At 39.4% G+C, this 13,631-nt stretch overlaps 1 protein-coding gene across 7 annotated transcripts in view; it reads left to right on the top strand.

The window, feature by feature from the left end:
- Positions 1–555: 555 nt before the first annotated feature.
- The window catches only part of MLIP (muscular LMNA interacting protein), a 104,363-nt gene continuing 91,287 nt past the window's right edge, over positions 556–13,631 (top strand). For 6 of the 7 annotated variants that reach the window (XM_040057898.2, XM_040057897.2, XM_040057893.2 and 3 more), the window contains exon 1: positions 556–694. In XM_040057898.2, the coding sequence (XP_039913832.1) occupies positions 632–694 (63 nt within the window). In that variant the 5' untranslated portion in view covers positions 556–631. The remainder of the gene's footprint in view (positions 695–13,631) is intronic. The other variant, XM_040057891.2, reaches the window with a different exon arrangement.

Raw genomic sequence — 13,631 nt, 5'->3', positions numbered from 1 at the left:
TGGCCATTTCTTCACAGTGCCTGCTGGAAGTTTAGCAATTCTTCCTGCATTTCCTAAGTGCAGGGTGTCATTCTGATATAAGGATAGGAGAGTACTATCTGCTTGAGGGAGTATGGGGATAGCTCAGTCCCAAACACTTAACAGGGAAAGAGCAATACTTATGGTAAAGCACTGTTTTAAAGTGTTTTTCTGTATGCTTTCATCGTGACATAGCACATGCGATGTCAGTGAATTCTATTTGTTATTTTGCTTGCTTAATAATATATGTGAACTCAGGTTAGTGCTACTGAGACATAGCTATTAATTTTCATGGACTTTTTCTGTATGAACTTTCAGGATAGAGGGGAACACGAAAAGAGTGAATGAGGCTGATAACCAAAATCCATCCTGAACAATTTGCTGTGATACCAAACCAATGTTTATTGTTATCAGAGTCAGCTGTCTGCCCTCTCTCCACACTTCTATTTGTGGATTTTCGATGGCTATAAATGGAAACACACGCTGACCAGAAATCACCACGGTGCTCCTGATACTTTTCTCTGCTGACTCCAAAAGTACAGGGATATCTAACATGTAGTTGGGTTGAATCACTTCTGCTCAGGATATTAGTTGATTTTTATTCCCCTGGGAAATGGAGTTAGGAAAACATGAAAGCAATGCCTCAGGAAGAGAAGCTTTAGAGGAAAAGCAAATGGTAAGAAGATATGTTGAGAAATGTTGATATTTTAATTTGTTTTTCATGTAATTATAAGCAGGAAAAGGAAATAATCTATTGTACTTTATAAGATTATTTCCTGCCTTCCTTTAACCGCTGACCTTGAAGATTAAAACTTCATTCATGTATATTAAATTAATTATGACAGTACATTTCTGTGGAAATTATGAAAATTAGTGAAAGCATTTTGTGTGCATGTGAAATACAAAAACTGAAATCTGGTTAAACTTTGCTTTGTCGTCATAACCTAAACTGATAGCTAATATCAGTGATTTTCTTGTATTCTTCCTAAGGAACTATAACTTTTGCACATTATATTCCATAACTTTGGATCAGTGAATGGCAGAGGAAATTGTTTGTGTCTGGAATGAGTCTGAAACTTACTGAAAAGAGGTGTGACCAGAACAAATTATTAAGAGAAAGTGAAAACCATCAAAACACAGCTTATTCCTAATTAGCTGAGGCTTGCAATGCAATTTATAATTTGCCTTGCATTAATGAGGTTTATTTCTTGTTATCACAAAAAGGGCAGTTTATTCTTGGCTTTGCAAAGCTGTGAAGAAAAGTGGTTATCACTCTTGCTAAGAAACAAATTAGCACTGAATTTTTTAGCACTTAAATGGTGGTGTTGCGCTGATTTGGTTTCGTAGTGGGCCAATTTTTGCTTGTGTTTAACCACAATGTTGGCCTTTACCAGCCTCAGTTAAGTTAGTTTTGGCAAGCTTGTGTGTTAGTTAACAAGTCTTCAATACATCTTCACCAAGGCAAGGTGCATTGGGTAGGAAATAAGAAAAGCATTGAAACTGAAAGTAATGACCTGGCCTTACAGTACTTTTTCTTAAAAAAGGTGGTATTTATATAGAGTAATATCTGAGCATTGCTAAAGCTTCAGCATTAAGTTCTAACAGGAATATTATTTATTGTTTTAATTGTTTTTTTAAAATTAATTAATGAATCAATTTTTTAGACAGTGACCTAATTTTCAGTTTGTGTTTGATATATAAAATATAAGGAAAACTTTTCAAAATTAAAAACAAGTATAAAATCCACTTGATCTTCAGGGAAGTTTTCAAAGGAAACCTTTGAAATTTTACTCTAGCTCATGCATAGAGAAAATAAATAGCGATGTAATCAGCCAGTACAGTTATCTAATTGCAGACCATATCCTCATGCACAAAGAATTGAACAACCAACCTTAAGTAAGGCTTTTCCAAAATGCAGACTGCTTCATTTGGAATACTAATGATCTGCTGATGACCTTCTCTTGTTTGCATCATTTACTAATTTTAAGAATAGCAAACTGGAGCAAACAGGGATCCCACTGATGGGAGCCATGCTAACGCCCATGTCAGGTCATGCACTGTTCAGTAGTTTCAAAAGTAAATCCTCCCAACACGTTGAGCTGAGAGTGTCCCTTAGCAGTGGCACATCCCATTCCTGTGGATGCTCAGCAAGGGGATAGAGACGCTTTGGCTCAGGGGGTTTCACAGCACTCTGTTGACAGTGGAGGAATGCCTCTGGCTCTGTGCCGGTCCTCTCAGCCCTTTCCCTGTCCCGTTCCAGATGAGCCCCAGCCTCCTTTACGTCCTATCTCAAACTGTCTCTGCCTGTTTAGTCTTAATGCCTTTCTTTCTGTTTGCCAGATTGATTTCCCTTTGCCCTCTTTTTCTCCCCCTAGTTTTGTATCTCCTGGATTTTTATTGATTCTGCCCTTTACTGTTTGTTACATGCAGGTCAGGTCAACTGACTGTTCGAGAGCAGTATCAATCTGTGGTACAGATACTATTTGTACATACTGTTGTTGTCTGTTCACATATTTAACTTGAATAGAGCAAATACATTCACTATTTCATATTCTGCTTCCACCTCCCACCTTTTTGCACTTCACCTCAGTTGCAAACTGTTTTGCCACCCTGGTGTCCTGATTAGTCTGCTTATATTCCTGAATCATGAACAGTCTTGTATGCGTTGTTTTCAAGGACATGATGGCTTTCCCAGGTTCCCTGTGTGTTTCCAAGCTGCCTTCTACAGTATCCCACTTATCAGCTCTTGGATGGGCTGATGTCAGTTTTCCTAAAGCCCAGGGTGTGTGTTTTGGTACTTGTCTTCCTCAGTTCCCCACAAGGTCTTAGGCCTCACTGTTTCACAGTCACTATAGCCAAGACTGCTACAGAGTATAACATCCACAGCCACTTCTTCCTTGTTTATGGATGACAGATCCAGCAGTGTATGACACTGCTTGGCCCATCCTGTGCCTGCATCAAGAAGCAGTCCTTGACACCCCGCAGAAATTGTCTGCACTGCTTGTTCTGTGCCATTTTGTTCTCTGCCGGTGTCACAAAAGCTTAAGTCTCGTGTGAAAAAGCCCAAACAAACAAGGTGTGCTGTGCAGATACTTCCTTGAGTTGTTTAAAGAAAATGTTTTGAGGAGCACCCTCCACTTCCTCACTTCCATGCTGTCTGTAGCCCAGTCCCACTGCGATGTCACCCTCACTGACCTCTCCTCTGAGCTTGACCCACAAGCGCTCACCCAGCCCTGCTGTTCAGCCTCTACAAACGTTCTCCACATTTCAGCTGCTGCTTCACACAGACATTGTCTTCTTTTCCCTGCCTTTCTGAGGAGCCTGTGTCCCTTGCAGCACTATAGCCATGTGAGCTATCCCACTCCATCTGTTATATCTGTAATGTTTTAATTCTATAACCTGTATGAATTTGTGTGTGTAAAACCAATCTTGGATTTGTATGCCTTGCTATAAATATTTTCTAGATATTTTCAAAAGAACAAAGCCTATGTCATCCTGAAAATATTCTGATTATGGCATGTAAATCAAATAGAGACCAGTTCATGCTCAGTCTTAACACAGAAGACAGCCTCACAGACAGTTTCATGATGTGGCATTGTACCTTTACATTCACTGTGTACTGTGGATGAGATAAATAATATAAAATTCTCTACCACTTCAGGCTATTTCACATAATATTTGAGAAATTTATTATTAAAGAATTCTTGTCCTTGCTTCCTGGAGGAAGACTGCTCAGCAGCCAGAATTCTGAAGAGAGTCTTTGTGTGGAGCTGACTGTGAGAATGGAAGATAATGGAGGGCCCATTTTGTGAAGGGAAAATAGAATGACTCACTATAAAATAGATTGGACTAAGTAGATGGACATACTTTTCCTTTTCCTAGCTTTGATAGCTCAGAAGGACACAGTAATTCCAAAGTTTCCCTACTGAAATTATGGCTCACCTCAAAATAGTCTGTTTGCATTCTGAAGTCCTCATCCCTTAATGCATATTGCCTTATTTGAATTTAATTATATTTCACACTTGTCTCTTTCCTATTTGATCTGTTCTCTCCTCATGACAAGCAGCACATAAATTATTGCATTTAAAATAATGTTTACATTGGTATGTTTAACGGGAAACATTTAATCTTCATACTTTAGTTTGCATTTTACGGGTTTTTCTTTACTTTCTTCTTATGTGGAGTAGCAGTAAAGAACAGCTCTACAGAGAAAACAAATCAACCAAATGGATATATGAATCAGAAGGATGCCATGCACTCCTTGAAATGGTACTAAGATTAGGTTTTGAATGACAGGGTTGCAGACTTCATTCAGAGAATTAGCATTTGCTTTTCACAAACGGTATGTGGATGCGGCTTATACGGAGCATGACAATTTGGATCAAGTTCACCCAAGTGAAACAATGGTTAATCTTTGTACTCTGGTAGCAACATCCAGAGTCCTGTCAATATCCAGAGGCCTTCTCCATGGGAAATGTGGGAAGTAGAGATTCCTTAAAGAAGGCAGCCTGTTTCCTGAAGTTTGCCACCTAAGGGAGCCCAGACAGAATGAAGGATGGTGACTAATGGGGTGATGGAAAGTACTGCTTGCAGGTTTTGTTGTTGATTTAACGACGTGTAAACCAGGTGAGAAGCGAGCATGAGATGGGAAGGGTTGTTTGAAAAGCAGAAGATAAGAGAGCTGGGTGGAGGCTGGTGGGAGTGGGCAGGGCAGGAAGCGCTGGCCGTGCCGCCATGGAAACTCTTCTGCCCGGTCCCCCCTGCTCTTGTGCTGTGAGGGCTGGTGTCGGAGATGGCAGCACTCCTTCTGGGCTTCGGCTGTCGCTTCTTTGCCAGGAGCAGGATCGCACGGCCCGCGCTCTGACACGCTCCCTCTGGGAATGCCCCAGGCAGTTCTGCTGGCTGCCCGGCGGCGGCTGTGGCCACAGAGGCGTGCTGAGGCCTCCGTGGGTCGCCACAAGGAAGGAAGGAAGAGGAGCCGAGGGAAGAGCGAGTGTTTCTTTGTGCAGATCCAGGGAGTCAAACGCCTGGACAGGGTCAGGATCATCTTTGGCGCAGCAGACATCTCCGTGGCTGAGTAACAACAGAATAGCTGTGTCCGCTCGTAGAGATGAGCCGAGCCTGTGTGGCACACGGGCCCCCGAGCCGCTCCTCCTGGTGGGGGAGAGAGCCTGGGAAGGTCGAGGTGGGGGGAAGCAGTTGCTGCTTCAGGGAAGGGACTTGGAGTCTCTGAGAGGGGCAGGTCTGTAGGTTCCTTGTGTATCAGGTGTCTGGTGTCCGTGCAGAGCTCAGGGTGTTCACCCTCATACGCATTCAGCCAGCACGGTGGTGTGGAATCACGGAACAGCACTGCTAAGGTCATATCTTTCTTCTGGGAGAGAGGAGGTGATGATCATGGCGTGTGAGGAGGGCAGGTTTTCCGAGGGGGAGAGGCGCAGCGGTACAGCCCGGAGTGCAGAGCGTACAGGTGCCTCAGCAGGTCACACGTCGTGAGGAAGCCGATGGCACGTACGCTGGCCTCTTCTCTCTGCCTCTTCTCTCCCCTAGCAAAGGACGAGCTGGTGCCTGCTGGACTGCCAGTTCACATTCAAGTGAGAGAGTAAAGGTGAGAGGTAAAGTGAGGTTTTGTTTAAGCCTGCTTTCTTCACTGGTTTATTTTGCACCTTGACTTTTCTACTTCTGTCTCCTGTAAGAACACCTACTCACAAAATAAAGTCCTAAAAACACATTGCCTGCCTGAATCCTTTCTTCAGTTTGATAATTCGGTACTGAAGATTGAGTATTCTGCTCATCTCATGATGTATGAAATTAAACACAAAAGTATAGAGTCAGAGAAGGTTTTATATGTGTATATATTTAAAAGACTCCTGTTCATCTAAGAGGAACTGTGGAGAGTGTGTTTCTCCTTTGGGAGATTTTGTCATGTAACTGCGTTCAGGTAGGTGATTTGACACCGTTGAGGCATTTTGCTGCTTTGTCCCAAATTACAGCAGCTTTGTCAAAAAGGGTTGCTTCAGAAGAGCCACTTTCAAATAACCTTTGTAGATCAGAACTGAGGTTTTGTAGTTGCTACGGCAATAAAATCCTAACATGGTGGCAATTGCATCTTGCTGTACAGGTACAGGAAAGTGACCAAGGCAGAGCTCCAGCCAGGAGATCAGCGGTTTTCTCTTGCATACCTAGAACTGCATTCCTGCCTGGCTGTGCGGAGGCATGGATTACTTCAGCAAGCAATCACCCAGAAGGAGGAGGAGGAAATAAACTTGGAGCCTGCACATAGCAGTGTATTTTTGGCACTGTCGATGTGACATTAAACAGGACAAAAGAAAGTGGGAAGCACTGAATCTTGTTCTGCCCTTCTTTCTAACCCTGCAACTGAACATAAATACAATGAGGCAAGACCTGCCTTTTCTTTAGGCCAATGCCAGTCCTACAGAGGCACTGCTGGAACATTTGAGATAGGCTTTGGTTGTATCAGTGGGACAAAATGACATCTTGGAGAAGTGTCATCTGTGCATTTTTGGTTATGTGAAACAATAACATGCAATAGCACACAACGGTTCAGAAGAGGAGTGCAGCAGATTCCTGTAGGGTCTCAAATGTTGTGGTAAAAGAGGCTTTTCATGAACAAGTAGCAATTGCCTATTTTAATGTTTTGGGTTGAGGAAAGGTAAGAACCCCTGTAACAGTCGGATCAATTTCTGCCGCAAAGTCATGCAGGGCAATTCAATTGAATTGATTGAATTTCAGGTGAGGTATCAAGAAAAAGAGTGTTGATATGGAGAGACAGCCTGTGTTGATTAATTAAAGCAGTTCTGGGAAACAGTTCTAGGCATGAAACTCACTATAAGTCAGTTATATGGAAAGATTTTCCTGTTGTGTGCTATTGGCTTGAGACTTCCCTGAGTGATACCCAGGTATAACCTGAGATTTATAATGAGTGAGAGACCATTTCCAGAAATAAGTTAGGCTATGGAGACTATTATTTAGAGAAAGCCTATTTTTTTCCAAAGATACTCCTCAGGAATGTGTGAATTATGGTTGATACTTGTGAAGATGTTCACTGTTCACTGCTGCTGCTCACACTGAAATTCAGAATGAATTCTAGGAAAAGTTCCTTCATTAGAAGTATAGGGCAGCACTGGAACAACCAGGGAATTTGTGGACTATCCACTCTGAAATTTTCAGGACTTAACCATATGAAATCATGGCCTTGCTTTGGCAGTAGTCTGAATCCATATGGTGCAGTGGATGATTTTGGAGGTCCCTTCCAAACATTTCTTTAATTTAATTTTGAACCTATACTGCATCATTTGTCATGAAACATGGTAATAGCTTTTTCCATCTACAAATCTCCTTTAACACATTTAGTATGGATACACAGTGAGACTGTGCTTATCATTAAGGCATCCTCATTCCAACATTTTAAGCGTAATGTTTTCAATTCACTGTTCTTTGAATTCTGAAAGCACGCAATAATATAGTGGCAACATTAAATCTTTTGCTTTTGTATGGATTCTTGAAAATAGAGATTTTTGTGGTTTAACCCCGGACAGCAATTAAGTACCACACACTTGCACATTCTTTCCCCTTCCCCATCCCACGTTGTGGAGGAGAATCAAAAAATAAAAATTAAAATTTGTGGGTTGAGATAAGAACAGTTTAATAGTGGTAACAAATTGAAACAGGAATAGTAGTTATAATAACAATAATGAAATAGAGAAAGACAGAGGAATAAAAGCTAACAAAGACACGTGATGCACAATACAATTGCTCATTGCCTGCTGACCAATGCCCAGACTGTACCTGAACAGCAATCAGCCTCTCCTGACCAACTCCTTCCTCCCAGTTCATATACTGAGCATGATGTTCCATGATATGGCTCATAGCTTTGGCTGGTTCAGGTCAGCTCTCCTGACCATGCTCACTCCCAGCTTCTTGTGTACCTACTCCCTGGCAAAGTGAGAGAAAATGAAAAGTCTGTGATTTAGAGTAAACACGAGTTAGGAAAAACTGAAACATCAATGCATTACTGAGAAGAACTGTATCCCAGCTGAAACCAGGACAAACCACTTGACAATGCGTAGAATAAAAAGAGAAGTGGTTAATGAAAGAGATAAAAAAGGCAGATGTTAATGAAGCTGGACTTGGAAGGCAACATGCATGTGGCGTCCCACCCTTAAGGGGAAGGGAGCACTCAAGAGCCAGAGATGCTTGTGGTTGAAAAGTCAGGAGGTCTACAAAAACTTGCCAAATTTTATTGGTAAATTATACACATGGCATGGAAACTGGAGTGTTAGTCACTTATGGCATAAACACACTGCAGTGGATTTTGAGTAAGGAGTGGGATGAAAGAGGAGGGAGAGGTTAAAAGAGGGAGAAAAAAGGAAAGAGAGAAAGATCACCAATCCTGGCTCCAGCATCAATCCTGCTGATGGGGTGTCTGGGGTCCTGGATTATGTGTGCCTGGGTTTTGCAGGGTTATGTTTTTATTGACAATTTTTGCCTGTACAGGAGCCAAGTGTCACAGTTTCTATACAAATTAGTTGTCATATGCAGTTCATTCTTCTAGATCCTTCTGGAAACAAGTTGGAGGGCTTTGAGGGTCTTTGGTAGTCTTGATCCCCCTCTACTGGGTTGGTCTTTTGTTGGCATCCCATTCCTGCTTCTAGACCTCATTCCTGCACTTGTGCTGTGTTGTGTTTGCTTACCTCCAGGAACCAGAGCAAGGTTTATCCCCAAAAAGTGCTGCCCTACCCCAGTATGGCTTGCTTCTCCAGTCACATTAAGTGAAGCATCAAGCATCGCTCAAGTGGTGGTTGCTTATTTTCATCTCTCCTTGAGAAGATCCCACTGGATGAGGAGAAGCGAGAGTAGGGTAGCTTATATTTCACTTTTTAAGCATATAGTCTGCTGCACTGAGGTTAGCAAAGGCAGGCTGAAGAAACACAAACTGTGTGGAATGAGTTTATGGATAGACAAATGATGAGGCACTGGTGAATACCTGCCACTTCCTAACAGGATAGAAAATGGAGCAATGCTTGGTGGTCCTCAGTTTCTAGGACCATACAAAATGTTTCCTTCCAGTTGCTTTTCCTTTAGAGGGAAGCACTACCCTAACCCCAAAGTTCTTTATATCAAGGGAGCAGAGCTTCAACTCTTAATTGAACATGAAGGTCATGCAGGAAACCTTTCTGCATTTAATACTTCATTTTTGAGAGTTAACATACCTTTTTTGGAAGAACTGATCGTTACCTGTGGTACATATTGCAAAATAATTTCTGATGGAAATTTTGGTTCCTGGTAACAAAAGGACAAATTGACAAAAAGGAATAAAAGCAGATTTGCTGAATGTAGGTGAAAAATTAATTTTGCTCAAGCACTTTTAATTTGTTCAGGATTCTCAAAAGTAGAAAGTAACTGGTTGAAGCTTTTCATGTCTTGAATTGTACACAAATGAATGTGTTCATACCCCAGAACTGACAGAAATCCCCAAAGCAATTTCACATTTTTCTCTGTGAGACAGAAAACGAATCACTGTCATACTCTCTTCGCTGTATCATGTTTCTTAATCTTGAAGAACATTTGGAAACCAAACATGGGAAAATTACAGTCTTTTATAAATGTTATGTTTTTAAATTATGTGAAATGAGCCAATAGGCCTTGCTTTCAACATTGAAAACTGAAGATTCAGGGAAGAGCCATCAAAATTTTTCCCCTGTTGAGTAGACTTAAAATGGTTTTTGTAGAAACTCCATACATCTCATAAAATGTTACTGACAGTACATTTATCACTATTTTACTGCTTCTTAAAAATACAGTTGTTGGTGATGATTGTATGTAAAAAGAATGTTTGAAAAAGATCATTAGATTTTTCAGCCTCAAGCAAGAATTAAATGGTTTAATATTCTTCTTAAGTAAATGCACTTTGAAATATATCCAGATCAAACCCGAAATATCAACTGAGTTAAATGATAGTCAAAGAGTAATTCTTAGCAAAGCTCCCGAGCCAAAACTCAGTTCTTTCAGTCTGAGACAACAACAACAAAAAATACAAAGTATTTACATTTAAAATTCCATCAGAGGAAAGGACATGATTTGTCTTTCTTTCTGCTTTTCTTGAATAGATCTTGTATTCACTAACATGATGAACAGATCTCAGTTAAAAATACAACAGATTTCCTTATGGCTATCTTATTTACAATGTTTTAGGTAAATTGACACTGATATTTACATATTAAAAAAAAAAAAATCCAAAGAAAATGTCAGGGTTTTTTTTGTTTAGTTTTTGGTTTTTTGTAGTGAGAGAAGTAGCTAAATCTAACAAGAAATATTTTATTTTTTTAAAATTTCATTTTATTCTTAATAACAACATATTCTAGTTTACAGTGTCTTTCTGAGAAAGAAAGTGTATGTACTGAAGGATTATAATGATAAATGATTCCTGCAAAGACTTTCAGTTCCTTTCCAGTTTCTAAGGCTTAGGTGTCAGGGCGGTGAGCCTCCAACCTTGCCAATGACTTGTAGTGACACAGTGCTGCATTGTGTGATGGATTGCTTGGGGTTTTCAGAGGCTCTAGTGCACTTTAAAGTTTGGGAAATAAGATTATCAGAGCAAATTTTATTTTCACTTTGTTTATTTACTTTGTTTTATTCATAAGTGTTAGGATAGAAGTGTCAATAACAGGAATATAGGCTATTTCTTTGTTCTCCAATGGTGATTTTTCTTAGGAATCATCATGACCAACTACATCAGGATACAATGGGATCTGAAACAAAAAGTAGTTACCCCAGTGGTATCATAAATAAAATGTGGTTAAATAAAACCTAATATTTCATCCTTCTGTTTCCAGTTGAATATTTCTTGCATTTTCTTGACATACACAGAAAATCTAAGTCAAATGATTGAGATGGCCAAAGAACGGGAAAGTTGGCATTTTCACCCTTCCACATAATGGCAATCAAAGGGATGTGTCCAGAAATGATTCTGCATACTGAAAAAAGGGCTCTCAGAAATTGCCCCCACAGAAAGTGTGTGGGTAACATTCTCCAAATTACTAAGAACAAGTTAAACCAGTGTCTTAAAAGCAGCTAGATTTGTAGATATTAATAGTTTTTAAGAAGTGTAAATGATCAGACCACTTGACTTCTAGGAGCATTGCCTCTGTGAAGTGCTCAAGTACTGAAGATTTGAGTGTCATGTAAAAGTATGAAAATAATTTTCATGATGCTCTGGGCATTGTAAGGCTTGGGAGGGGTGTGAGATTTGGCGTTGCAGAATTAGGATGTGCTTTGACACATGCTGATGTAGATTTTCAGAATATACTCTATTGTCGTAATATTAAGTATTCCTCAGAATTCAAATCTTATTTGAAATGCTGACCCCAGTATTCTGAAGGAATCTCTTCTGTTTCTATGTTGGAGTTTCTTGATAGGAAACTTTATAAAGAACAGAATTACTTATATGCTCTTATATTTATTGTGTATTGTAGATTTCTTGTAAAACATTATTTGTCTATGATATTGTAAACTATAATGTTCTAATTAATGTTCTTCTGGTTTTATTACTATTTTTCATACAAAATCTTACAGTTTAGGTGTTCCTTCATTAATGCAGGGGATAGTTGCCTTCTGTAAGACTCCTTAAACAAGAACAATTTGTTCCAATAATGGAATTATATTTGAAATAATAGCTTTTGCATAAAACATAAATAGTTACAGTAGTTATCTCACTGAGCTATCTCAGGGTGGCAGTGATTTGGTTTGATAGTTTTTTGTTTCCCTTTATAGGTACAGAGATTGTCTTATATTGTAGCTGCACTGTTTTTGATGTCTGTGGCAGATGTCTGTCATTCTAAATGAATATCCAGCAGCTTACATGTGTAGTCCAATAATTTATCAAATGATTTATATGTCATTTATATGACATAAGATATATTTAGGTCCCTTCAAAAGCAGATAGCCCTTTCAGTCAATGCCTGAGTGAGCAAATGATGATTTTCCAGTCTTTTTGCAAACAGACTATATTATATATGTAAAGTGGTGAGCTGTGTGGCATGTCTGAAACACTGCCCTGCCCTACAGTCGAACAGACGCCAAACAATGAACAGTATTTTTGTACTTGCAAGTGTGGGACCTGCAGATACGGGACAGAATTTGCAGCGTAAGTGTGAAGGGAGTTTGTAAAACCAGCTTTCACTTTTGAAGCAGAATGCAAAGGTATTTTTAGCATTATTGGATTCTTCTGAATTCAGTGCACCAGCTTTTGCTCTCAAAAGAAGAGACCAGGACTTGTTCAGAGTGTGACTGTGCCTGCTTCTGAGAGAATGAGGCCATTCTGGGAAGTATCCCAACCAAATATTCTTTTTCTTATCTGGGAAGTGAGAGAGACTTTAGCTTAGTGAACATAAAAGCAATCAGATAAAATCTGAATTCCAAATTATTGTTTTGGAAACCAGTGGAGGATTGAAATCATTGCATAAGTATTAATAATATTTGCATCATCATTAGCATTAATATTATAATTTTCTATGGTGTATGTTGCAATTTCACTCACAAATCATCTACATAGGGCCTTTTAGCTCAAGGTTAGGAGTAACCAATGACTACTTATCTGCAGAACACACTGCACTTGCTATTGTATATGTATGCTAAATTCTTCATATGAATTCTTTGTAAATGTCTTTCAAGTTCAGACATTTGTTTTAAGCTGCTATTGAATATATGGAAAAAGCATGAATTCAAGTGACCTTGAAGTAATCTTCAAAAGACTGTGACCAACTAATTTTTTTCCCATCTGATAGACAAATAAACATCTCAAACTGTTATGTTGCTGAATTCAATGAATAGTTCTCTAATTAAATGTGTGTAATTTAAAATATGTAGATTTCATAAAGAGAAAGTTATTTCCATAATTTACAATGGTTCTGTGCTGGAAAATGAGGCATGTTTTAAAGCAGTTTTAATGAAGTTTTAAAACCATAATCATAATAAGTTTAAAATGTTTTCTGTGCTGTTGCTTTCATTTTGAAGGAATTAACATATCTGACAGAAAAATCATCAGAAAGTACATTTATGTCTATTAGCTTTGTGCTGAAATCAGTTATTTAGAATTCTGCTGAAGTGACTGGCTAGGTATTATGTGGAATGGAAAGTATTCAAGGTGTTTGGGACTATTAACCCACAAAGAAATTGAAAGCCACTTTTAAACTTTTAAAATAAACACAGAACAATGAATTATATCTCAGTGAAGTTTATTTGCACCAGCCAGTTACTTTTTGACTTTGTTTTATTATGTTATCACCTCTTAATTTCACGTTTTTGGCCCTTTACTGTGGTGTGTCATCCCTGCCTGTCCTTCTCCAGCTGAACAGCAACACTTCAGTGTCAGAAACGCCTCTGGTGCCTAGTTTCATAATGCGGCTTTTCCTGAGCATTGTGTGCTGCCTGCCAGGAGATGTGGTCTGTGATACCTGAGTAATAAATTCCAGACTGGATTTGGGTGTAAGATGAACATCCAGGTGGATGTTGAGCTGAACCAAGGCAGTAACATCTTTGGATAAGCAGCAGTGGTAGCATGGGTTACTAAGGACATTTTATCCCCATATTTAGGC

Source organism: Hirundo rustica, chromosome 3 (assembly GCF_015227805.2).
Source record: "Hirundo rustica isolate bHirRus1 chromosome 3, bHirRus1.pri.v3, whole genome shotgun sequence".
Classification (NCBI taxonomy): domain Eukaryota; kingdom Metazoa; phylum Chordata; class Aves; order Passeriformes; family Hirundinidae; genus Hirundo; species Hirundo rustica.
This window is presented reverse-complemented; position numbering and strand designations above follow the sequence as displayed.